Raw genomic sequence first — 24,366 nt, 5'->3', positions numbered from 1 at the left:
GGTCTGGGGGAGCTGCTCATTCGCCGCTCCCACCAAGCTGGCGGGGGGACAGCGACGGCTTTCCCCTCATTAAGTAGACGTTGATTTAGCGGAGGTTGGAGCCATCTGCTCGGAGCAGCCGCCCTCTCCACGCGAGCTGGCGCGACGCTGCCGGGGGGGAGCCGGGGCGAGGATGTGCTTCGTCAGCGGGGGCTTGGCCGGGAGCCCCCGCGCCCCGGCCGGGCATCGATCGCTGCTGGCGCTGCGCTGGCTGCGGGTGCAGGGGGCTGGCGCGTGAGCACGCTGACGGGCGCTGCGTGGCCCCGCTGCCGGGAAGGGAGAGAAGCCCCCAGCCAGGGACCACGCGGGCACTGCGGAGTCCCACTGCCCTGGGGCCGTGGCCACGGACACGGGTGCAAGGGAAGGGCTGGAGCAGCTGGGCGTGGAGATCTCCCCATGGTGTGCACCAAGGGTGCCCAGAGCAGTGGTTGGACACGGGGTCTCCCCGTGGGATGCACTGGGGTACCTGGAGCAGTGGTGGGAGACGGGGATCTCCCCACGATGAGCATCGGGGTACCTGGAGCAGTGGTTGGACATGGGGTCTCCCCACGGGATGCACTGGAGCAGTGGTTGGACATGGGGGGTCTCCCCACAACATGCACTGGGGTGCCCAGAGCAGTGGTTGGATACAGGGGTCTCCACACGGTGTGCACTGGGGTGCCTGGAGCAGTGGTGGGACACGGGGGTCTCCCCACGATGAGCATCGGGGTACCTGGAGTAGTGGTTGGACACGGGGTCTCCCCTCCCTTCCCTCATCCCTCGTTAGTGGAGGAGTTTTCCTTGTGCTTCCCGGCCATTAACGAGCTCTCCCAGTCTCGCTGCCCCCGGGAGGCTGCAAATCCCGCGCGGCTGAGACGGCCCCAGGCTGCAGACGGGCAGCGTGTTGGGGTGCCCATCCTGCACCCCCTGCCCTGGGTACTGTGAGCACGGCAGGGCCACCGTCTGTGGCCTTGGCCTGGCCACGCCGCCATCCACACCACCATCCACGCCACCATCCACACCACCATCCACTCCACCATCCACTCCACCATCCACTCCACCATCCACACCGCCATCCACGCCACCATCCACACCACCATCCACGCCACCATCCACGCCACCATCCACACCACCATCCACTCCACCATCCACACCACCATCCACGCCACCATCCACGCCACCATCCACACCACCATCCACACCACCATCCACACCACCATCCACTCCACCATCCACTCCACCATCCACACCGCCATCCACACCACCATCCACTCCACCATCCACACCGCCATCCACGCCGCCATTCACACCACCATCCACGCCACCATCCACGCCACCATCCACTCCACCATCCACACCGTGCCCTACTGTGGAGCAGCCGGCGGCACCCTGGGTGCTGCACCCTGGGAGGACTTGGGACCACCCGACCGCTCCCCAGGGGACCCCGTCAGACCGATGCCGCCCCGAAACACCTTTTCCCGGCAGCCCTCGAAGCTGTGCCGGGGGCTGAGCTCACCGCAGCCCGGCGCGGGCACCGGCAGGCTTGCCGCCACTGCCAGGGCTTTAACGCAAGTCAAAGCGCTGCCCGGCTGGAAGTCCCTGACGAAGCACTTGGCACGGGCGGCGATGGAAGCGCTCAACGGATTTTGGCAGCCACAGGCTCTCCTGCAGGTGTGGGGAGGAGAGATTCGCCGCCACGGTGGGATCGCCTGATCCCGGGTCGGCCGGTGCCGGGGGGCTGCTGGTGCGTCCTCGGGGATCACAGAATCACAGAATGTTCAGGTTGGAAAGGACCTCTGTGGGTCACCCAGCCCAACCCCCTGCCCAAGCAGGGTCACCCAGAGCAGGGGGCACAGCACCGCGGCCAGGCGGGGCTGGAATATCTCCAGAGAAGGAGACTCCACAGCCTCCCTGGGCAGCCTGGGCCAGGGCTCCAGCACCCTCAGAGGGAAGAAGCTCTTCCTCATCTTCAGACAGAATTGGGACCTTAGAAATGCAGATAAATATCTGACAGGTGGGGGTCAGGAGGACGGGGCCAGACTCTTTCCAGTGGTGCCCAGCGACAGGACAAGGGGCAACGGGCACAAACTGAAGCAGAGGAAGCTCCAGCTGAACCCGAGGAAGAACTTCTTCCCTCTGAGGGTGACGGAGCCCTGGCCCAGGCTGCCCAGGGAGGCTGTGGAGTCTCCTTCTCTGGAGATATTCCAGCCCCGCCTGGACGCGGTGCTGTGCCCCCTGCTCTGGGTGACCCTGCTTGGGCAGGGGGCTGGGCTGGGGGACCCACAGAGGGCCCTGCCAACCCCCACCATGCTGGGATTCTGATTCTGGGTGATTCTATGGCGGCGATGCCGTTGGTACCACCGCTGCACCCCGCCACGCCAGTCCCCGGGCACTGCCCCGTCGCAGCCCCTCGCCGGGAGCGACCCGTGGGAAAGGCCAGGCACCGCGGACCCGCTGCCATCCGTCCGTCCGTCCGTCCGCCCGCGGGGACCGGTTAGCCGCGGTGGGGCCCATCTCGGGGCCGGAGGTTGGAGCCGGTGCCGGGCACGGTGCCGCTCCTGCGCCCGCCGGCTGCTTTTGTCCGCCGGCCATTGGCATCCCTGGGGGGCTGCTCGGCCCCCTGCTCCTGGGAGCTGCTCCTTGGCACCGGGCGCTGCGGAAGCGGCGCTGGGCTCCTCTCCACCGGCGCTGAATGGCACCTTTGTTGGGGAGCCTGGCCGCAGCCCGGGGCTGGCGGGCACCCGCTCGGCCCCTCCGCCGGTGCCGCTGCCGGGGGGTCTGCCCGCCAGCCCTTCTGCGGGGGGCACGGGGGTGCTGCGGCGGGGATGGGGTGCGGGGGGCCGTTCCGGGGCGGTTCGTTGGTGCGTGAAGTGATGAGCGTGGGCTGCCCGGGCGAGGGAGGGTGCCCCGCGGCGTGGGCACGGGCTGCTGGCACTGTGTTCGCTGGAGGGAGGGCAAGCAGGGCTGGACGGGGTGACCCTGCGGTGCCCTGTCCCTCTCTGCACCCTGGGGACCCTGTGGTACCCCCATCCCTCTCTGCACCCCGGGGACCCCACAGTGTCCTGCCCTCCCCGTGCCCTGGGGACCCCATGGTGCCCTGTCCCTCTCTGCACCCTGGGGACCCCGTGGTGCCCTGGCCCTCTTTGCATCTGGGGACCCCATGATGCCCTGTCCCTCCCTGTGCCCCGGGGACCCCGTGGTGCCCTGTCCCTCTTTGCATCTGGGGGACCCCACAGTGTCCTGACCCTCCCTGTGCCCAGGGGACCCCACAGTGCCCTGTCCCTCTTTGCATCTGGGGACCCCATGGTGCCCTGTCCCTCTCTGCACCCCGGGGACCCCGCCGTGCCCCTGCCCATCCCACAGCCCCCCTGTTGGCACCGCGTGCCCGCAGGAGAGGCTGGGGGTCCTGCTGGGCAGCGGGCGATGGTTGTGGCTGACCAGAAGCGTCCTCCATGGCTCTCTCAGAACCCGGGACCCTCTGCGTGGGCAGGGGGGATCCCCCACCACCGCCCCGGGGACCGTCTGCCACGCTGCCCAGGCTCGGGGGTCAGGGCTGGGCGCAGCCGCCCTTCCCCGTGCCCCCCGCGCCCCCTTTGCCGATGCAGCCCGTGGTGCCCAGTAACTGAACATCGCGGGCACGGGGGCTGCTGCGTGGGTCCCCAGCCCTGGGCGCTGCCACCCTCCTCTTCCTCCTCCTCCTGCTCCGGCTCCCCGAAGGCTGCGAGGAAGAGCGGGCTCTCTGGGAAGCCAGAGTGGCATTTTTCGGTTAAATCTTATGTAAATCTGGCTGCGTTGGTGCTAATTGGATTGCCCTGAGGAAAGGCAAGCGTGGGGTGGGAGTGGGACAGCACCCACAACCTCGGTGGAGAGGGACCCCTGGAGCTGCAGCCGCGTCACCTCCCCAGCGCGCCCCGCGTCCCTGTCCCCGCCACCCCCCGCGCCGCTCTAACGAGCTGTCCCCTTCCCTCCCTCCAGAGCTCCTCGGGTCCGCAAAGAAGGTCAACGTCAACTTCCAAGACACCGACGGGTGAGTGGGAGCCGGGACGTGCCGTGGGGTGCCAGGAGGGTGCCCCGCGTGCCCGGGGCTGCGTGCGCCACGGGGCGCAGCGAGCAGGGGTCTCGTGCGTCTGCGCGGGCGCGCTGGGCGCTCCGGAGCGATGCTGTCGTGCAGCCGGGGTCCGGATGGCCGAGGGCCGGTGTGCCCAGTGCCGTGCCTCAGTTTCCCCACCTCTGCTGCGCTCGCTGGTTCCCGGGCTGGTGGGCGAGCACCGTGCCGGTGTTCCCGCGCGTGCCCGGGGGACGGTGTCGTGCGTGGCCTGCGCGGGGGGGAAGCCCCCCGAGGGAGGGCTGCGATTGGCACCATCTTGAGCGGATCTGAGCTGGGCGCTGGAGCGGAAAACGTTGACGTTTCCCGGGCAGACGCTGGGGATCGGGCTCCTGCGCCAGCTGTCGGCTCGCATCGCCGCTCCCGGCCCCGGGATCGCAGGCGGCAGCTCCGTGGGGGCTGGAGCGAGCTCCCCAGCGGGGACGTGTCCCCCCTCAGCGCGGGGTCCCGGTGATGGGGGGCAGACGGGATCACCGTCCCACTGCCCGCCTCTCGGGAGCCAGCAGGTCCCGCTGGGGTCCGCAGCCCGTTCCCGTGCTCCGGTGACACCAGGTTGGCCCCGGGATGGGACGGGGACGCTGAGCGTGGCCGGGGCCCGGAGCGGCGTGGTGATGGGCTCGAGGATGCCGTGGCCGGGAGCAGCAAGTAGGTCATCTCCTGGCCTCCTGCCCCGCAACGAGCCTCCTGGCTTGGCTGTCCCGGGTGCCACAAAGCTGAGCGGGACGCGGTGCGGGGGGCTCTCCCCGCCCCGGCACCGGCCAGGGGCACCGCGTCCGCCTGGCAGCCTGGACCCCCCGCGCCGGTGCCCGTGGCCGTGCTGGATCAGCGGGGAGGGCGGCTCCCTGGCACCCCCCACCCTCGGTGGGACCCCCGCTGTGCCTGCCCTGCCCGTCGCCTCCAGCTCCAAGGGGTCTTGGCATCCCCGGGGAGCGTTTTGTCTCCCTCCCCCACGCCCCAGCACCCCCAGATCCGAGCCGCCAGCCCCTGCGCCCTGCTGGGCAGCATCCCCAGCCCTGTGTCCCCCACCGCGGGCTGGGGGTCTGTCCTGTGGCTGCAGCCCCCCAGGGGAAGGTAAATGAGGAGGCCACAGCAGCGACCCGAGCGGAGAGAGCCGGGGCTGTTCAGCCCGGAGGAGAGCAGGCTCACCGGGGGGGGCTGCCAGGGGGCTGGAGGGGGGCTCGTGACAAGGGCGTGGAGGGATAGGACGAGGAGTGATGGCTTCAAACGGAAAGAGGGAAATTTAGATTAGATTAGATTTAAATTCTTCCCCGTGAGGGTGGTGAAACACTGGCACGGGTTCCCCGGAGGAGCTGGGGCTGCCCCCTCCCTGGCAGGGCTCAAGGCCAGGCTGGACGGGGCTGGGAGCACCCTGGGCTGGGGGAAGGGGTCCCTGCCCGCATCAGGGACATCCACGAGATGGTCTGTAAGGTCCCTCCCAGCCCATTCTGTGATAAATAAAGTGATGGGCTGGAGAGCAAACCCCTGTCTGCCCCAGCACGCCCAGCCTGCTGGCCCTGCTCGCGCGCGGGGACGTATAAAGGGGAAAGAAAGATGGGGACAAACTTTTTAGCAGGGCCTGCAGCGACGGGACAAGGGGGGATGGCTTTAAACTAAAAGAGGGGAGATTCAGAGTGGATTTAAAGAAGAATTTTTTACACTGAGGGTGGTGAGGCACTGGCCCAGGTTGCCCAGAGTGGTGGGAGATGCCCCATCCCTGGAACCATCCCAGGCTGGGTTGGACGGGGCTCTGAGCACCCTGATCCGGTTGAAGGTGTCCCTGCCCATGGCAGGGGGTTGGGCTGGGTGGCCCTGACAGGTCCCTTCCCACCCAAACCGTTTGGTGATTCCGTTCTATGGAACGTGGCCGGCTCCTGGCTCGACCGGTGGCCCGGCCACGGCCGGTCCCTGCGCAGCTCCTTCTCGGGGTGCCCACGGAGGGATGCAGAGGTCCGGGTGCCCCAGCACCTTGGGGTGCTGCAGTGGGTGCGGGCTCCAGGCCACGCTGCCGGGAGGGGCTGCGGGGGGGACACACAGGGGTGTGGGACCCCTGACACGGCTGCTGGTCCCCAGGTTCTCGGCTCTGCACCATGCGGCGCTCAACGGCAACACGGAGCTCATCTCGCTGCTGCTGGAAGCGCAGGCTGCGGTGGACATCAAGGACAACAAAGGTGAGTCCGGCGCCCTGGCCACGGCCCCCAGCCCTCTGCGGGCTCCGGCCGGGCGCGTCGGCGTGCCGGGGGGCTGACGGCGTGCCGGGGGGCTGATGGTGTGCCAGGGGGGCTGACGGTGTGCTGGGGGGCTGATGGCATGCCAGGGGGGCTGACAGTGTGCCAGGGGGCTCACGGCGTGGGGGGGGGGCTGATGGTCTGCAGGGGGCCTGACGGCGTGCCGGGGGGCTGATGGTGTGCCAGGGGGCTCACGGCGTGGGGGGGGGGCTGATGGTCTGCAGGGGGTCTGACGGCGTGCCGGGGGGCTGACGGTGTGCCAGGGGGCTGATGGCGTGCCGGGGGGGCTGACGGCGTGCCGGGGGGCTGATGGTGTGCCAGGGGGGCTGACGGTGTGCCAGGGGGCTGATGGCGTGCCGGGGGGGCTGACGGCGTGCCAGGGGGCTGATGGCGTGCCGGGGGGGCTGACGGCGTGCCGGGGGGCTGATGGTGTGCCGGGGGGCTGATGGTGTGCCAGGGGGGCTGATGGCGTGCCGGGGGGGCTGACGGCGTGCCGGGGGGCTGATGGCGTGCCGGGGGGCTGATGGTGTGCTGGGGGACTGACGGCGTGCCAGGGGTGCTGACGGTGTGCTGGGGGGCTGATGGCATGCCAGGGGGGATGACAGTGTGCCGGGGGGCTCACGGCGTGGCGGGGGGGCTGACGGCGTGGCGGGGGGCTCACGGCGTGCCGGGGGTCTGATGGCGTGCCAGGGGGGCTGACAGTGTGCTGGGGGGCTGATGGTGTGCCGGGGGGGCTGACGGTGTGCCAGGGGTGCTGACGGCGTGCCGGGGGGGCTGATGGTGTGCCGGGGGGGCTGACAGCATGCCTGGCCTGCCCGCCCGCAGGCATGCGGCCCCTGCACTACGCGGCTTGGCAAGGCAAGAAGGAGCCCATGAAGATGGTGCTGAAGGCGGGTTCCTCCGTGAACATCCCGTCGGACGAGGGCCAGATCCCCCTGCACCTGGCTGCCCAGCACGGGCACTACGACGTGGTACGGGGGGGCCGGCGGCGGGGCACGGGGACGGCGGGGTGGCCGTGCCACCCGCCCTGCCCCTGCCCGCGCCGAGCTGGGCTCTCGCTGCCCCGCAGTCGGAGATGCTCCTGCAGCACCAGTCCAACCCCTGCATCATGGACAACTCCGGGAAGACGCCGCTGGACCTGGCGTGCGAGTTCGGCCGGGTCGGGGTGAGTCCTCGCGGCGCTGGGACCCCCTCAGAGGGAGACTGGGAGGGGACGGGGGCACGGTGAGGTCCCTGGGGGTGCTCGGGTGGGCAGGGGCAGCCCCCGGGAGGGGTAGCAGTGGGGGTCCGTGGTGCCACCGCTGCGGGGGATCCCTGGCTGCTGGAGGAGGGGGGGAGCAGGGCGGCGGGGGCCGGGGGGCCGCAGCGCCGGGAGGCGGCCGAGCCCCCCCTTGCAGCCCTGCTCCGTCTGTGTTTGCTGAGCCAGGTGGTCCAACTGCTCCTGAACAGCAACATGTGCGCGGCGCTGCTGGAGCCCAAGCTGGGCGACGCCGCCGACCCCAACGGCACCAGCCCCCTGCACCTCGCCGCCAAGAACGGCCACATCGACATCATCCGGTGGGTGCCGGGGGCAGGGAGGGCAGTGCCAGACCCCCCCTCCAGCCCCCCACTGCCTGGCTGACCCCACCGCCCGCCCGCAGGCTCCTGCTGCAGGCTGGCATCGACATCAACCGGCAAACCAAGGCGGGCACGGCGCTGCACGAGGCGGCTCTCTGCGGCAAGACGGACGTGGTGCGGCTGCTGCTGGATGTAAGGGCCCCCCCGAGAAGACCCCAGACCCCCCCAGCCCCGGGAGGGGCTGCGGGAGGGAGCGACCCCGCGGCCGGGGTGCATGTGCCCCTCTCTGGGGAATGGGGGTGAGGGTCCCGGGATGGGGGGGTCTGGGGATGCCGCGCCATGCCCTCCTGCTGCTGTCCGTGGGGGGTCCCAGGGGGTGGTGGGGTGGGGGTCCGCCTCCTCCCGAGCCCTCTCCGTGCCGTTGCAGAGCGGCATCAACGCCCACGTCAGGAACACCTACAACCAGACGGCTCTGGACATCGTCAACCAGTTCACCACCAGCCAGGCCAGCAAGGAGATCAAGCAGATGCTGCGGGGTAGGGGGGCCGGGGGATGCCGGGCAGGGGGTGGCAGCCCCCCCGCAGCAGGGCTGGGCGCCCGGTGACGGTCCCGCTCTGTCCCCGCAGACGCCTCGGCCGCTCTGCAGGTCCGCGCCGTCAAGGACTATTGCAACAACTACGACCTGACCAGCCTCAACGTGAAAGCCGGGGACGTCATCACCGTGAGTGCGGCTGGGGGGACCCCCGTGGGGACCCCCCGCCGGCGGCACCGGCCCCTGACCCGGCCCCTGCCCACAGGTGCTGGAGCAGCACGCGGACGGGCGCTGGAAGGGCTGCATCCACGACAACCGCACCGGCAACGACCGCGTCGGCTACTTCCCCTCCAGCCTCGTCGAGGCCATAAGCAAACGAGCAGGCAAATAATCCCCTCCCCCACCTTCCCCCCCCGGCCTCCCCCCGCGGGGCTGCTCCCAAACCCCAGGGAGCCCCCGTTTTGCTCTGGCGGGGCCCGGGGTGTCGGGGGGTGCAGCCGGTGAAGCCAAGCTGGGGCGATGGCCCCGTCGTGCGTGCGGGGTCGGTGTCCCCGTCGTGTGCGTGGGGACGGTGCCTTCGAGTGTGTGGGGTTGGTGTCCCCACCGTGCGTGTGGGGTTGGTGTCCCCATCACATGTGTGGGGTTGGTGTCCCCATCACATGTGTGGGGTCGGTGTCCCCATCATGTGTGTGGGTTCGGTGTCCCCACTGTGCCCATGGGGTCGGTGTCCCCACTGTGCCCGTGGGGTCGGTGTCCCCACTGTGCATGTGTGGTTGGTGTCCCCACTGTGCCCATGGGGTCGGTGTCCCCATCATGTGTGCGGGGTCGGTGTCCCCACTGCGCCCATGGGGTTGGTGTCCCCACCGTGCGTGTGGGGTCAGTGTCCCCGTCACATGTGTGGGGTTGGTGTCCCCATCACATGTGTGGGGTTGGTGTCCCCACTGTGCCCGTGGGGTCGGTGTCCCCATCACGGGTGCGGGGTCGGTGTCCCCACTGTGCCCATGGGGTCGGTGTCCCCACCGTGCATGTGGGGTCAGTGTCCCCATCACATGTGTGGGGTTGGTGTCCCCATCACATGTGTGGGGTTGGTGTCCCCACTGTGCCCGTGGGGTCGGTGTCCCCATCACGGGTGCGGGGTCGGTGTCCCCACTGTGCCCGTGGGGTTGGTGTCCCCGCTGTGCCCATGGGGTTGGTGTCCCCACTGTGCCTGTTGGGCTGATGTCCCCATCACGTGTGCGAGGTCGGTGTCCCCACTGTGCCCGTGGGGTCGGTGTCCCCACTGTGCATGTGGGGCTGATGGCCCCATCATGTGTGCGGGGTCGGTGTCCCCATCACGTGTGCGGGGTCGGTGTCCCCATCACGTGTGTGGGGTTGGTGTCCCCACTGTGCCCATGGGGTTGGTGTCCCCACTGTGCCCGCAGGGTTGGTGCCAGCAGCCCCGGGGTGCTCACGGGGCAGCCCCGGGGCCAGGCTGGCGCTGGGCTGGGGGAGTCCCTGAGGTTTGGGGGGTGACAGCGCAGCAGTGGGGCTGGGGGACCTGGTGCTCGGGGTCTGAGTAGGGGGCTGGGCACTGATGCCAGGGACACGGTGCTGCCCCGTGGGGACTCTCGCCCTGGCCAGGGGCCGTCTCCAGGATCGGGCCCTGCCCCGCTGCCCTGCGGCTGCCTGTCCCCGTTCCCCATCGCCGCGAGCTCCCGGTGGGCTGCGCAGCCCCCCCGGCGTGGCTCGTGGGGCCTCTGCGGGCAGCGCTGACAGGTCCCACGTCGACGGGCTCGCGCCCTGGGCAGCCGCGCGCTGCCCAGCGCTGGGTGCTCTCGGGGCGGCCGCGGGCAGGGAATGGCGGCGCTCGGAGGAGATCCCATGGGAGATCCTTGGAGGAGCTGCCGGGCGCTGCCGTGGGGGCCGCGGAGGTGCCAACGCCGGCCGGGTGCAGGTCGTGTGCCGGTGCCGCGGGGACGAGGTCGGTGGCTCCTGGGCTGCGGCCAGCTCGGCGGTGGGGTTTGCCGGGGCGCGGGGTCTCGTTGCCGTCCCGTCGGCCGCAGCGCTTGGCCCCGTGTGCCCAGCGGCTGCACCGGGGCTCGGCCGGCCGGGCGTGGGGGTCCTGGCGCTGCAGCCCGCAGCCGTGCCCGCAGCCCCCCTCCTCCCGGGGTGCCTTCGCGGGGCGCGGGACCCCCAGCAGCCCGGGAGCCCCGTGAGCTGCCGCTGCCTCGAGCGTGGGGCTGCCGCGGTGGGGGGCTGCGGGATGCGCCCGCGGGCCGTGCCCTGCCGCCGCGCGGGGCCCCGCGCTGGTCCCGCTGCTGCTCCTCGCTCCGCTCCACCTCAGCTGGGTCTTGGTTCTGGCTGCTCCACCTTCCTTTGGTTGCTTTTTTTGTTTGCTGCTTGGTTTTTTTCCCCCCTTTCTTTATTTTTCCTTTCTTTTTTCGTTTTTTTTTTGGTGGCGCTGAGCGTGTCTCTCATTATTTTGATTCTTTTCATTTTGTCTCTTGTTATGTTTTATTATCAGGTTCATGGGAGACTGTAACAATCCCCCAACACTACCAAAAGATCCCGCTCCCGCCTTACGGGGCGGCTGTGCTAAACGGCGACGCCTCGTCCCATCCGTTCCATTCCCTGCCTCCACCTCCACCTCCACCTCCACATTCCCACCCGACTCTTTTCAGTTCCTTTGGCTATCGCAGGCTCTGCCCGAGCCGCGCCGACGAGCCGCGGGACGGACAAGGTAGTTCCCCGCGCGCTGCCGGCGCGCCATGGAGTCTCTTTCCCTTTGCCGTCCGTATCGAGCCTTTTCTTCGCGCTCGGCCTCGCTCCCCCCGTCGCCGTGCCGCGTTTGCGGGCGTGGGTGCGTGTGTGCATGCGGGCAGGCGTGTGCGTGCACACGTGTGTGCCGTCGGCCCCCTCCCTGCACGCCCTCTCCGGCGCTGCACGTCCCTGCCACGCCGGTGCCCACCCACGGCCCCTGCTCTGCTGCCCACCCCGCCCGGGTGCGTGGGGACCCCCAAAACCCCTCTCCAGGCTGTCCAGTGGGGCAGGGCTGGGTGGCTGGGAGGTGAATTTGGGTGCGGGGACCCTCTGCCCGCTGCCCTGCGGGGTGTCGGGCACCCGGCGAGCCGCTCGAGCCGGGTCGGGGCGCAGAGGGGCCATGGCGCCGGGCGAGGTTTCCTGGGTGACGCTCTCGGGGGTGGCTCCTTGGGGACCGTCCCCGCAGCGCGGGCAGGTGATGGGTGCTGCAGGTACCGGGAGCACCCAGAGAGCAGCCGTCTGGCCGGGGGTTTGCCGGGGTGCAGCCCGTGCCGTGTCGATGGGGGCTGCCGGCTCTCGGGGGGTCTCCGCGTGCCCCCCGACAGCGGTGGCACAGCGGCTGGTGCCGGGCGAGCGCCAGGCCAGCCACGCTTGCGGCTCGACGCGTCCCATCTGCCAGCGACGGGGACGAGGGAGCCAAACTTCCCCCCGGGTCACGCAGAGCCCGGGCAGCGCGGGCTCCTCTCGCTGCGACCGCGGCGCTGGGACGTCCCAGCGCGGTCACGGCGTGGCTGTTTGTCCCCCCTCGAACTGAACTGATCACCGTGTGCCACCCGCGCCATGCCACGGCCCGGCCGCTAACGAGGGAAACCAGCCCGGGCAGCGGCGGGGTGGCAATGCCCCGTGGCGGGCGATGGCGGCTGGCGGCGGGGCTGCGGCCGTCGTCCGTGGCATCGGCCGCTGGGCTCAGCGCTGGGCGTCCCCGGCGCGCGCGGGACCCGGCGGAGGTGGGCGGCAGGGCGAGATGCTGGGGGAGGGGTGCTTTGGGGGTCACCCTCGAGCCGTGCCCTGCTGGGAGAGCTGGGTGCTGTCACCCACTGCTGTCACCCGCGTGTCGCCAGCTGCCGTGGGGGTGCAGCACCCGGTGCCTGGCCTCACGTGGCCCCCCCGGATGGGTGCAGGCAGCCGCAGGGGCACGGCCAGCGCCGTCTTGGCTGGGGGACAGTGGGGTGGGGACGCTGGTCCCCACTGCTCGAGTTTGCCCGGCTCCCTGTGCTCCCCGCACCGGGTCGTGTCCCCATCCTGCTCCGTGGAGGGAGAACACGGTCCCCGTCCCCTGCTCGGGCTGAGCCGGGGCGCTGGGACACCCTGCCATGGGTCTGTCCCCGGCTGGGGGCAGGGAGGGGATGCGCTGCAGGCCGGGGTCCTGGGGCTGGTCACTGTCACCCCGTGCCAGCTGCCGGGGGGGACACAGGCCCCCGGGACAGCGCTGGCATCCCTGGGCATGGTTGTGGCCGGGGACCCCCCACCTTCGCTGCGGGGTTGTGCCCCCGTGCCGCAGCGACGGGCCCCGGGGCCGCGGGTGGCTTCGCCCCGCGCCCCGCCGGAGCGAGCCCGAGCGCGCGGAGCCCCGCGTGCCTGACGGCCGCTCTCTCTGCTCTGCCACCAAGGGTCCCGCGGGGCCGACGTGAGCCCGTCCCACCTCTCGCCGTCGCAGGGCGGCTCGGCTCCCACCGAGGAGATCTGGGTGCTGCGGAAACCCTTCGCAGGTACGGGGACCCTCCCTGTGCCGGGACGCGGCGGTGGCTCCGGCAGGGCACGGCCGTGGGGCTGGGTGCCCTGATGGCATCTCCTCTCTCTGCGCAGGAGGCGACCGCAGCAGCCTGGGCAGCACGGGCAGCGTGGCCTCCGCCCGCAGCTCGGGGAGCGGGCAGAGCGCGGGCAGCGGGGTGCACGCCCTGCACGCCGGCTCCGAAGGCGTCAAGGTAAGGCGAGCCCCGAGGCGGCCGTGGCCCTGGGCTCCCGTCCCGGGGCTCGCCCTGGGCAGGGGCAGCTGCCCCCGGTCCTGCTGGGTTGGTGCTCAGCTGGGTGCTGAGTGTCCAAGGCCAGGTTGGATGGAGCTCTGAGCACCCTGGGCTGGTGGGAGATGTCCCTGCTCATGGCAGGGGGGTGGAACCAGATGATCTTCAAAGGTCCCTTCCAACCCAAGCCATTCTGTGAGGTCCTACCAGCACCCAGCCACTGGCCATGGCTGTCACCCACGGTGGCCACTGGTGTGTCCCCTCCCGCCTGGCCCCCGGCTGCTGGCTGGACCAGGGCTCACCCGGGGCACGACGTGTGCAGACTGCGTGCCGTGGTGGCTGCTCACAGGGGACGCTGCACGGCGCGCTGCCACCTCTGCGCAGCCCCCCGCACGCTGCCAGCATGCAGCCCCCCGCATGCTGCCGCCACGCAGCCCCCCGCATGCTGCCAGCACCCAGCCCCCTGCACGCTGCTGCCACGCAGCCCCCCGCATGCTGCCGCCACGCTGCCCGCTGCTGCCTGCACATCGCCCCCTGCACTGTGTCCCCTGCCAGCGTCCCGTCCCCCCGAGCCCCCCTCCTCTGGCACCCTGCCTGCGGCACGGCTGGGCACGGGGTCCACGTGGGGGGCTCCGCTTTGCGGGCGGGGGGGGGGCGTGGGGTGGGGGGAGCCCTGCAGTCGGCCCTGGCAGCCGGCGCTGGCCGCGCGCCAGGCAGGATTCGGGGTGCCGCGGGCTCCTGCCGCCTGCGAAGCACCATCTGTGCCGCTCTGCCCGCCGCAGCCCGCACCCGCGCTGCGCCCCTCCCTGCCCACCCTCGCCCCTGGTTTGGTGGCGGGGCGGCCGCCGCAGCATCCGCGGTACCCACGGTACCCATGGCACCCATGACATCCGTGGTACCCGCGGTACCCACAGCATCCGCGGTACCCACGGCCCATGACATCCGTGGTACCCGCGGTACCCACAGCATCCGCAGTACCCACGGTACCCATGGCACCCATGACATCCGTGGTACCCATGGTACCCACAGCATCCGCAGTACCCACGGCACCCACAGCATCCGCGGTACCCACGGTACCCATGGCACCCATGGCATCCGTGGTACCCATGGCACCCACAGCATCCGTGGTACCCGCAGTACCCACGGCACCCACAGCATCTGCGGTACCCACGGTACCCACAGCATCCACGGTACCCACGGCACCCACAGCATCCATGGTACCCATGTCACCCACAGCATCTGCGGTACCCATGGCACCCATGACATGCATGGAACCCACGGTACCCACGGCACCCACAGCATCCGCGGTACCCGCGGTACCCACGGCACCCACAGCATCCACGGTACCCGCGGTACCCACAGCATCCGCGGTACCCACGGTACCCATGACATCCGTGGTACCCACGGTACCCACGGTACCCACGGCACCCACAGCATCCACAGTACCCACGGCATCCGCAGTACCCGCTGTACCCATGGCACCCACGGCACCCACAGCACCCGCGGTACCCATGGCACCCACCGCCCGCCGCCTCACTCCTGCCTGCTCTCCCCCCCTTCCCGGGGTGTTTTTCAGCTGCTGGCAACCGTCCTCTCCCAGAAGGCTTCTGCGCAAGAGAGTGCCGTGGGCGACGGGCCGGCCAAGGCGCAGGACGTCGTCGCCGCAGGTGCGTGCCGCCGGCCGGCTGCCGCAGCCCGAGCCGCCCGCGCCCCGCCGCCGAGACGGGATTTCTCCTTTTTTTTATTTTTTATTTTATTGCCACGGCACCCCCCCCCGCCCCCTCCACCCCCTCCCCGTCGCCAGAAGATAAACGTGTGGGTAAAAAAATGACTCTCTCGCCTTTCGGCTGCTGCCAGGCCTTCTCCTGCCTCGGTTAGTGGGGGTCCCGCGTGGGGTGGGGGGGCGGCGTGGGGGGGGGACAGCGCTGCTCCCCAGACCCTTCCCTGCCTGGGGCCCCCTACCTTGCGCCGGTCGGGGGGCTGTGACGGGGGCTGCCCTGGCAGCAGGAGCATGGCCGTGCCGCGGGGGTACCCACGCCGTGGGGGGGTGGGCGAGGGGGGGGCACAGGCAGGGAGGATGGAGGAACGCGCGGGGGGATGCACACGCAGCAGGGCTGGAGACTTGGGGAGGGGGGATGCACATGGGGGGGGGGGGATGCAGACATTGCCGGGGGGGGGGATGCAGACGTTGTGGGGGGGTTGTGGGGGGGGGGGGTGTGCACGCGCAGGTGGGATGCAGCCATGAGGGAACTGCACATGGCAGGGGGCTGCGCATGCGAGGAGGGTGCCCACCCCAGAGGGGTGCAGATGCCGGGAGGGTGCAGACCCGCGGGGTGGGGGGTGGGGGGGATGCTCACACCCACCCAGGATGCAGATGCCAGTTAGTGGGGTGGGGAAGGGGCTGCGCTCGCTGTTCCTGACCAGAAACGCGAGGCAGAAATTGCTGGGCAGCCCCTGTCACCCCCGGGGCTGGCGGGTGGGCGCAGCAGGGCTGCCTCTGCGGGGGTCCCGGGGGGGGGGGGACGATGAGGCAGCTTGTGCAGCCTGCCCTCCCCAGCCAGGCCCCTCACCGTGGGGCACGGCGGGTGGGTGAGCCCCGTCCCGCGCTGGGGGTCCCGCCGGAGGAGCAGGGCCGGGGGGCTGTGGGCAACGGGACCCCTTGGGGTCTGGGGGTGGTGGGCAGCCCGGGAAACCCGCTCCGGAGGAGGGGTCCGGCTGGGTCCCCCTGCTCGAGGCCGCACTGGGCGGAGGGCGTTGCGGCACCCTGACCCCCCGGCTGGGCTGGGGGCTCGCCTGGCACTGGGTGGGTGGGCGAGGGCAGCAGCGCCGTGGCACCCGGGAGCTGTGTGCTGCAGTGTGGGTGGCCGGGTGCCCTGCAGACCCCCGTCCCAGTGCAGCCAGTGTCACCAGCAGGCAGCAATATGGGCAGTGGTCTGCCCAGCAGTGCCTGGGCACGGTGGTCCGCACCCCCCCTGCCTGTCCTGGGGGAGCAGACCCCACAGTTGGGGCACCCCAGGGTGCTCCGGGCCGCTGTGCTGGGGTGAGGGTCACTCTCCCATGCCCACCCTGGCCCGGCCGACCCGGGGGCCGTGGCTGTGCCATCCCACCCAGGGTGGGGGCTCAGCCCCCCCCCCCCACCTCACTTGGCCGGAGCCCGGGGGCGCGTGACCCCAGACCCGCTGACCGCTGCCTCTCCGGCAGGTTCGTCGCGGTCGCAGAGCGTGGCCAGCTCCCCCTACGCCCCGCAGCCCCCCGCCGAGCCCCCGCTGAAGAAGATGGAGCCGCCGTCGGAGGGGAAGGTGAGCGGGGGGGGTGCCGGGTGGGGGGACAGGACCCCACACCTACAGCCGTGGGCACCGCGGCAGCCCTGTGCCACGGCCACCGCGGCTGGCAGGGCTCGGGGTGCCGGCCGTGATGGCGGTGCCTGTGGGGTGCTGTGCCGTGAGCCGGTGCTGTGAGCCGTCCCTGCGGCGGCCGGGACCCCCGCTCCCGGGCACCAGCCCCCCGCATGCTGTCCCCGGGGGACAGACACGTGCCATGGGGACAGAACCATGGGGCCATGCAGCCACTCTGCGGTGCCGGCTCCCAGCCAGGTCGTCCTGCCGGCACTGGACTAGATGACCCACAGAGGTCCCCTCCAACCCCTGCCATTCTGTGGGGACAGCCCCGGGGGACGTGGGTGGCGTGTCCCTGTCCCCAGGGCTGCCCCGAGCCACGCCATCCCTCTTCCAGAGCTCGGAGGCCGTGTACCAGTGGCTCTGCAAGTTCCAGCTGCAGCTCTACGCGCCGAACTTCATCAACGCCGGCTACGACATCACCACCATCAGCCGAATGACGCCGGAGGTGAGGCCACGGGGACGCCGGCGCTGGCCGGTGCCGCGGGGAGCGGGGCACGGGCGGTGCGGGACGGCGCTGACCCCCCCCCCCTCTCTGCCCCAGGACCTGACGGCCATCGGTGTCACCAAGCCGGGGCACAGGAAGAAGATCGCCTCCGAGATCAACAGCCTCAACATCCCCGAGTGGCTGCCGGAGTACAAGCCGGTGAGGGCTGTGCGGGGCCGGGGGTGCCAAAGCCACCACCAGGGCGGCGCTGGGGACCCGGCCATGCGGGGAGCCCCTCCCGGGAGGGGGTGGCACAGAGGGGTGAGGGTGGGAGCTGGGTCGCCGCTGCCCAATGGCACCTGCATCCCGTGGGCCTGAAGCTGTGCGCGTCCCCTCCCGACGGCTCGGGGACCGTTGGGCCGGTGGCAGCTGCCGCGGCGTGGACGTGGCACCGCGTGTCCCCTGGCACCCCTCCTGCCCCGTCGGCTGGGCACGGGAAGGGGCTTCCCATGGGGACGGGGCTGGGCATGGCACCGGGTGACTGCGGAGCACAGGGACAGCGTGGGGACAAGGGGCACCCCCTGGGGCTGTCCCCCGTGGAGATGGCAGCACCCGCGTGGCGTGGGCACGGTGGTGCCGAGGCCGGAGCCCGCTGCCAGCCGGCGCTGAGCCGTGCCCTGCGCCCCCTCCCAGGCCAACCTGGCGCTGTGGCTCTCCATGATCGGCCTCTCCCAGTACTACAAGGTGCTGGTGGAGAACGGCTACGAGAACATCGACTTCATCACCGACATCACCTGGGAGGACCTCCAGGAGATCGGCATCACCAAGCTGGGTAAGGTCCCGCTCCGCAGCGCCGGCCGCGGCAGCCCCCGGCACGGCTCTGATGCCCCGTGGTGTCCCCCAGGCCACCAGAAGAAGCTGATGCTGGCGGTGAAGAAGCTGGCGGAGCTGCAGCGTGCCGAGCTGGGCAAGTACGAGCCGGGCACGCTGAAGAGGAAGGCGACGGCGGCGTGCCCGGAGGTGCTGGCCATCGAGTCCCCCCCGCCGGAGCCACCCGAGTGCCAGTCGCCCAAGCTGAGCACCTTCCAGGACAGCGAGCTCAGCAGCGAGCTGCAGGTGGCCATGACGGGCGAAGCCCCCGAGGAGCCCCCCGAGAAGGCGGCGAACCCCGCGGCCCCCGGCTACCGCTCGCCCCCGGCGCTGGGCGGCCGCGCCAGGCTGATGAGCAGCTCGCAGGAGCTGCTGGGGGACGGTCCCCGCGCCCCTCCTGCCGCCGCCATCTCCAAGAGCCAGGAGTACCTGGCCGAGGGGGCCGGCGAGGGACCCCCAGCGCTGCCCAAGGACGGCCGCCCGCCCCGCCACGGCCACCCCGTCAAGCGTGCCAGCGTGCCACCCGTGCCCGGCAAGCCCCGGCAGCCCTTCCCGCCCGCCGGCGGGCACCTGACGCCGCCGCAGACCCCCGCCAAGCCGCGTCCCCCTTCGCCGCAGGGCCCGCCGGCCGCCACCGCCAAGGTGAAGCCCACCCCGCAGCTGCTGCCGCCGGGCGAGCGCCCCGCGTCGCCCCGCTCCCTGCCCCAGTCGCCCACCCACCGCGGCTTCGCCTACGTCCTGCCGCAGCCCGCCGAGGGCGAGGGGGCACCCATGGGCGCGCCCGTCCCGCCCGTCCCGGTGCCGGTGCTGTGCCTGCCGCCGGCGAGCGAGGGCGAGGAGGAGCCGGGGCGGCCGAAGAAGCGGGCCCACAGCCTGAACCGCTACGCCGCTTCCGACGGCGAGCCGGAGCGGGACGAGCTGCTGGTGCCGGACGCGGGGCCCTACGCCACGGTGCAGCGGCGCGTGGGGCGCAGCCACTCGGTGCGGGCGCCCGCCGGCACCGACAAGAACGTCAACCGCAGCCAGTCCTTCGCCGTCCGCCCCAAGAAGAAGGGGCCGCCGCCGCCACCCCCCAAGCGCTCCAGCTCCGCCATCTCCAGCGCCGGCATGGCCGAGGACTTCCCCAAGGACGGTGACGGCGAGGTGGCCGCCGGGCCCCCCGCCGCCGCCGAGAGCCGCCGGGAGCAGCGCCGGGCCAGCGACCTGGGCGGCAGCGTGGACACGGGCAGCGCCGGCAGCGTGCGCAGCATCGCCGCCATGCTGGAGATGTCGTCCATCGGCGGCGGGGCGCGGGCGCTGGCGCTGCAGAAGCCGCACGGGAGCGGCGCGCCGGGGCCGGCCAAGGCACCCGAGGGCTACTACCTGCAGCCGGGCAGCCCTGAGCGCGCCCGCGTCGCCACCGTCCTGGCCACCGTCAAGCACAAGGAGGCCATCGGCCTGGACGGGGAGGTGGTGAACCGGCGCCGGACCATCAGCGGCCCCGTCACCGGGCTGGCCGCCCGCCGCGAGCGTGCCGACAGCGTGCGGGCGGAGGCGGGCACCGACGGCCCCGGCGAGCGGCTGCGGGTGGAGCGCGGCGGCTCCCCGGACGGCATCCCCTTCGCCGAGGAGGGCAACCTCACCATCAAGCCGCGGCCGCGGCCGCTGGGGCCGGCGCGGGGGGAAGCGGGCGAGGGGCTGTCCCCCCGCCATGGCGACCTGGCCAAGGTGGAGGCCAGCGCCACGCTGAAGCGCCGGCTGCGGGCCCGGCAGAGCCAGCAGGACGGCGTCCGCTTCGTCCTCACCGAGTCCGACACCGTCAAGCGCCGGCCCAAGGCCAAGGAGAAGGAGCCGGCGCTGGAGCCGGCCCCGCTCGCCGTCTACCAGAACGGCACCGGCACCGTCAAGCGGCGGCCGGCCTCGGAGCTGAGCGGGGCTGAGCCCCCCACCCCGCCGCCCGCTGCCCACCCCGACGCCGTCCCCGCTCCCGCCGAGCCCAAGAAGCCCTTCAAGCCGCCGGTGTCCCCCAAGCCCGTGCTGCCGCAGCCGCCGCAGAAGGTGCCCGTCCCCAAGAAGGTGCCCATCCCCAGCCCCGGCAGCCCAGGTAGGCGCCCGCCAGCCCCCCGCGACGGGAGCTCCCCGGGGACGACGCCGGGGGTCCCGGCCGGCCCCTCTGCCCATCTCCCTTCTCTCCGCAGAGGTGAAGCGGGGTCACGGCACGCCGCCCCCGGTGTCCCCCAAGCCCGCGCCGCCCCCCACCGCGCCCAAGCCCCCCAAGCCCCACGCCGCCATCCAGTCGGTGAGCGCCAGCTCCACGCCGGCCCCGTCGCCAGCCCGGCAGCCGGGCACCGCCGCCGCCAAGCCCTCCAGCACGCCGCCATCGCTCTGCTCCAGTCCCGCCAAGCCGCTCTCGCCCGGCGCGCAGCCCCAGCAGGTGCCGGTGAAGCCGCCGCGTTCCGCCATCACCGGGCCCTCGGTCGACAGCGCCGGCCCCGAGCTGGCGCAGCAGAAGCTGGAGGAGACGAGCGCGTCCCTGGCCGCCGCGCTGCAGGCGGTGGAGGAGAAGATCAAGCAGGAGGACAGTCAGGCGGCAGAGTAAGGGGCGGCCGGTGGTCCCGGGGGGGTTCGGGAGGCCACGAGCATCGCGGGAAGGGGTTCGGGCTGTGCCAGGGAGGGTGACACTGGGGTGATGCTTATGGGATCCTGGCTGGAGCTGTGCTGGGGAGGTGGCACCAGGGGACAGGACCCCAGAGCAGTGTGGGCAGGGGGACCATGTGGGTGTGCTGGGGCACAGGGGGGCTGCAATGGCCCTGGGGTCTGCACTGGGGAGGTGGCATCGGGGAGGTGGCACCAGGGGACAGGACCCTGGAGCAGTGTGAGTGGGGGGACCTGGGCGTGTGGGTGCACTGGGGGCTGCGCTGGGGATACGGCGGTGCTGGAGCTGCGGTAGCCCTGGCTGTGCAGTGGCACTGGGGTTGGTGGCACTGGGGTTGGTGGCACTGGGGTCTGCACTGGGGAGGTGGCATCGGGGAGGTGGCACCAGGGGACAGGACCCCGGAGCAGTGTGGGCAGGGGGACCATGCGGGTGCGCTGGGGGCTGTGCTGGGGCACAGGGGGGCTGCAATGGCCCTGGGGTCTGCACTGGGGAGGTGGCACTGGGGAGGTGGCACCAGGGGACAGGACCCCGGAGCAGCATGGGCGGGGGGACCTTGGTGTGCGGGGGCTGCGTGGGGGACATGGCGGTGCTGGAGCACGGTGGCTGTGCGGTGGCCCTGGGGTCCGCACCGGGGAGGTGACACCGGGGACACGGTGCGGAGCAGCGCGGGGGCGGCAGGGCAGAGGGCAGCGCGCGGTGCCACCGTCCCGCGCGCGGCGCTGACCCGTCCCCGGCGCTCGCCCAGCTCGGCGGCGGAGTCGAAGAGCACCGTGAGCATCCTGGACGACATCGGCAGCATGTTCGACGACCTGGCGGACCAGCTGGACGCCATGCTGGAGTGAGGGGCGCCAGGGCCCCGCGAACCTCAGGGCTTACGTGGGCACAAGGGCACAACGATCCGCGACCCCCCCGGCCCCGCCGCCCTCCTCCCCACCCTGTGTACAGCCGTCCCCTCCCGGACATCCCGTCCCTCGGGGTTTGCACAAAGAAGAAGATACCTCAGGATTGTGCTCACGGACTCGGCGCCGGCTCCGCCACGACTCCCCGTCGCAGAAGCAAAAAAAACCCAACCAAGAGATGGAAGAGCGCGACGCGCCCCGGGGCGGCTCGGACCCCGCCGGGGTGCCGGGGGGCTCTGCCGAGCTGGCGGGCGGCCGGCGCGCCCGTGCCCTGCCGGCCCTGGCACCGCGGGTCGCCGTGGCCCGAATGTAGCACAAGCCCTGCCCGGCGCGGCGGCCCCGGCGTGGCGTGGCACGCGTCGCCGATGGCGGTCGCCGATGGCGGGGCCGGGTGGGCAAACGCACTTGGGTTTCTTTTCTCCTTTTTTTTTTTTTTTTAAAAAAGAAAAAACAATTTACCTTTTTTAATTTTCTTTTTCCGTCGTCGTTCGCTGGGGGCGGGACGCGCGGAGGGACGCTGCCCGCCGGGCTCCCCGGCGCGGGGGCTTCGCTGCGGGCGCGGGGAGGGGGTTCGGTTGCGAAGCGGGGAGCGAAGGCCCCGTCTCGGGGGGCAGCGGGACGTGCCCCTGCCCGGCCGGGGGAGAGGACAGCGATAAGCTATAGAGAAGTATTAATTTATTGGAGGGGGGAAAAGAAAGAAAAGATATAAACCAGATTTCCCCCACCCCCAAAATATAAAAAGAATAAACTTTAACAAATATATATTTAAAAGATTTAAAAATATTAGCAATTATATATAAAGCAGTTTAAAAGAAATCAAGAGAAAACTGGATTTTAGCTTGAGAGAAACTATTAGATTATACTAAGCTGTGTGTCTTGTGGCAAACTCATTCCCAGAGTAGCACAATATTTACCTTTTCTCCGGGTGGAAGGCGCGTGCAAGCGGTTCTGTCCGGGCCTTTCCGTTGGGGTTCAGTGTCACGTCTTTGTTTTCACACCCTCACGATCTCAAAGGATGTGCCTTGTTTTTCCGGAGGTTTTGTTCATTCTGCTCCCGGAGGCGGTTCCGTTTCTTTCGCCGTGTCTCCGGGTTCTGGGTTCGTTTTTTTTTTTTCCGTGCTGGCCTTTGGTGTGCGCGTGTGGGTGCGGGTGTGTGCGCACGCGGGGCGCGCGTGCCGGCGGGCGTGCCGCGGGGCGCGCCGCTGTATATTCCTGTATAAACTGGAGCTGGAGTCTGGTTCAGTCGCTTGAGTCTCGATGAATGCCGTTTTTCGCTTGTGGTTTCCAAAGTGTTGCCGTTCCTTTCTTTTCTCGAGACGTACAGAGCGGTCTCTCCCTCCGCCTTCCTCTCCCTCCCTCTCCCCCCCTCCCCATGTCCCCCCCCCGTTGTGTGGTCGCTGATCCAGATGTGTTTGGCACAACTTTGAAATTTCTTTAAAAAAAAAAAAAAAGTAAAAAAAAGACTTTCAAAATAACCACAAAAAAAAAAAAAAATATCACCCGCCTGAAAATATCTGTTGGAAAGAAAAAAAATATGTATCTAAAAAAAAAAAAAATCCATAAAGTTCTACATGATGGATATATACATATATATATTTTTTATGATTAAGTTATGGACTCTGTATCGTATCCCATCTGTCAAGCTATGCATCTTGGTGCTTCTCCCTGCTCTCCTGTGCTTAGACCTCACCTCTACTCGTCTTACTCTTCCTGTTCTCAATAGTAGGTGGCTCGTGGTGCTGTGAAGAAGTTTGCTCCTATACGAAGTCTGGCAACAAATATTTAAAGAAAAATAAAAAAATAAAACCCCTGCCGGGCTGCCCCCACTGTTTGTGTCCCAAACACACCGGCCACGGCGTGCGGGGCCGTGCCGCGCAGCGGCTGCGGTGCGTGTGGGCATGCGCGGCGCGGTCGTGCCGTGCTGGGTGTGCGCGCCCGCGGGTGCCTCTGCCCCGGGCGCGGGGGGTGCTGCCCGCGGGGCGGGCGGCAGCACCCCGAGGTGCCCGGTCCCGCAGCCGTGCCACGGGCGGACGGGCGCAGGCTGGAGGCAGGCGCTGCCGCGGGACCGGAGCCGGCCGCCAAGAGCCTGCAAGAACTCACGCTGGCCAGGAACAACTCTTTCCGCTTTTATTGTCAATGAAGAAATAATCAAATCTATATTACAATCTTAAAAACAGTAGAAAATGTGAGTAAAAATGCAACGGAGGCTTTTTCTCTTTAATGTGGAGACCATTATGACAGGGTGGTGAACAATGGGCTTGTGTTGTCTGATCTGAGAACTAGCTGTGGCGTAAAAATCGTACCTGGCTACTCAGGAAAACACCTCTTCCCAGACGGATCAGCCTGACTTCTTGGCAGTAAAATTAAATACTAGAGACAGAACAGGGTCGGGGTCCCACCCCAGGGCAAGGCCTAATGCTCAGTCCTACCATTTACAAGGGGTCCGGTGGCTCCCGCCGGTGCCGTCCCGGCCCGGCCCACGGGCTGCGCTGCGCCTGCGCCCCGCCGGGAGCCCTGCCCGGGACCCCCAACTTCGCGCCAGCCCGTGCCGAAGGCGCTGGCACGGCAACGGCTTCCTCGGCACTTCCACCACCGGCAGATCTGAGGGAACATCTGGAGCATCCGTGATCTGAGGGAACATCTGGGGGCCAGACCCTGCCGAGGGCTGCCAGCTGGGGTCCCGGCGGGCGGGCAGCGGCGGGCAGCGCTCGGGGCGGGAGGAGCTGCAGCAGTGAGCGGTGTCAGACACCCAGCAGGCCGACGGAGGGGAGGAGGTTTTGGTCTTTCAGTGTGCGGGACCAGCGCCGCGCTCTCGCTAGCACGTCCAGACCTGCGGAGAGAAACGGGAACCCATGGCAGGGACCGTGCCCAGCAGCACCGCGGGATTCCCTTCGTCCTCTGGCGGAGCTTCCCTTTGAGCTTCTGGCACCCACAACACCCCCT

At 70.0% G+C, this 24,366-nt stretch overlaps 2 protein-coding genes across 6 annotated transcripts in view; one reads left to right on the top strand and one right to left on the bottom strand.

Moving 5' to 3' along the window:
* Positions 1-23,227, top strand: part of CASKIN1 (CASK interacting protein 1) — a 34,252-nt gene extending 11,025 nt beyond the window's left edge. The window contains exons 2-21 of one of the 2 annotated variants that reach the window (XM_075436735.1): positions 3,994-4,045; positions 6,194-6,291; positions 7,174-7,319; positions 7,418-7,513; positions 7,775-7,905; positions 7,989-8,097; positions 8,333-8,441; positions 8,532-8,626; positions 8,703-8,820; positions 10,941-11,156; positions 12,847-12,945; positions 13,043-13,161; positions 14,774-14,864; positions 16,399-16,496; positions 16,930-17,040; positions 17,137-17,238; positions 17,713-17,851; positions 17,924-19,972; positions 20,067-20,463; positions 21,270-23,227. In XM_075436735.1, the coding sequence (XP_075292850.1) occupies positions 3,994-4,045; positions 6,194-6,291; positions 7,174-7,319; positions 7,418-7,513; positions 7,775-7,905; positions 7,989-8,097; positions 8,333-8,441; positions 8,532-8,626; positions 8,703-8,820; positions 10,941-11,156; positions 12,847-12,945; positions 13,043-13,161; positions 14,774-14,864; positions 16,399-16,496; positions 16,930-17,040; positions 17,137-17,238; positions 17,713-17,851; positions 17,924-19,972; positions 20,067-20,463; positions 21,270-21,366 (4,472 nt within the window). In that variant the 3' untranslated portion in view covers positions 21,367-23,227. The remainder of the gene's footprint in view (positions 1-3,993; positions 4,046-6,193; positions 6,292-7,173; positions 7,320-7,417; positions 7,514-7,774; positions 7,906-7,988; positions 8,098-8,332; positions 8,442-8,531; positions 8,627-8,702; positions 8,821-10,940; positions 11,157-12,846; positions 12,946-13,042; positions 13,162-14,773; positions 14,865-16,398; positions 16,497-16,929; positions 17,041-17,136; positions 17,239-17,712; positions 17,852-17,923; positions 19,973-20,066; positions 20,464-21,269) is intronic. The other variant, XM_075436736.1, reaches the window with a different exon arrangement.
* Positions 23,228-23,548: 321 nt separating this feature from the next.
* The window catches only part of TRAF7 (TNF receptor associated factor 7), a 36,890-nt gene continuing 36,072 nt past the window's right edge, over positions 23,549-24,366 (bottom strand). For all 4 annotated transcript variants that reach the window (XM_075436335.1, XM_075436336.1, XM_075436337.1 and 1 more), the window contains one exon: positions 23,549-24,253. In XM_075436335.1, the coding sequence (XP_075292450.1) occupies positions 24,239-24,253 (15 nt within the window). In that variant the 3' untranslated portion in view covers positions 23,549-24,238. The remainder of the gene's footprint in view (positions 24,254-24,366) is intronic.

Source organism: Opisthocomus hoazin, chromosome 15 (genome assembly GCF_030867145.1).
Source record: "Opisthocomus hoazin isolate bOpiHoa1 chromosome 15, bOpiHoa1.hap1, whole genome shotgun sequence".
NCBI lineage: Eukaryota > Metazoa > Chordata > Aves > Opisthocomiformes > Opisthocomidae > Opisthocomus > Opisthocomus hoazin.
Note: the sequence above shows the minus strand (reverse complement) of the source record. Positions and strands in the feature narration are given on the sequence as shown.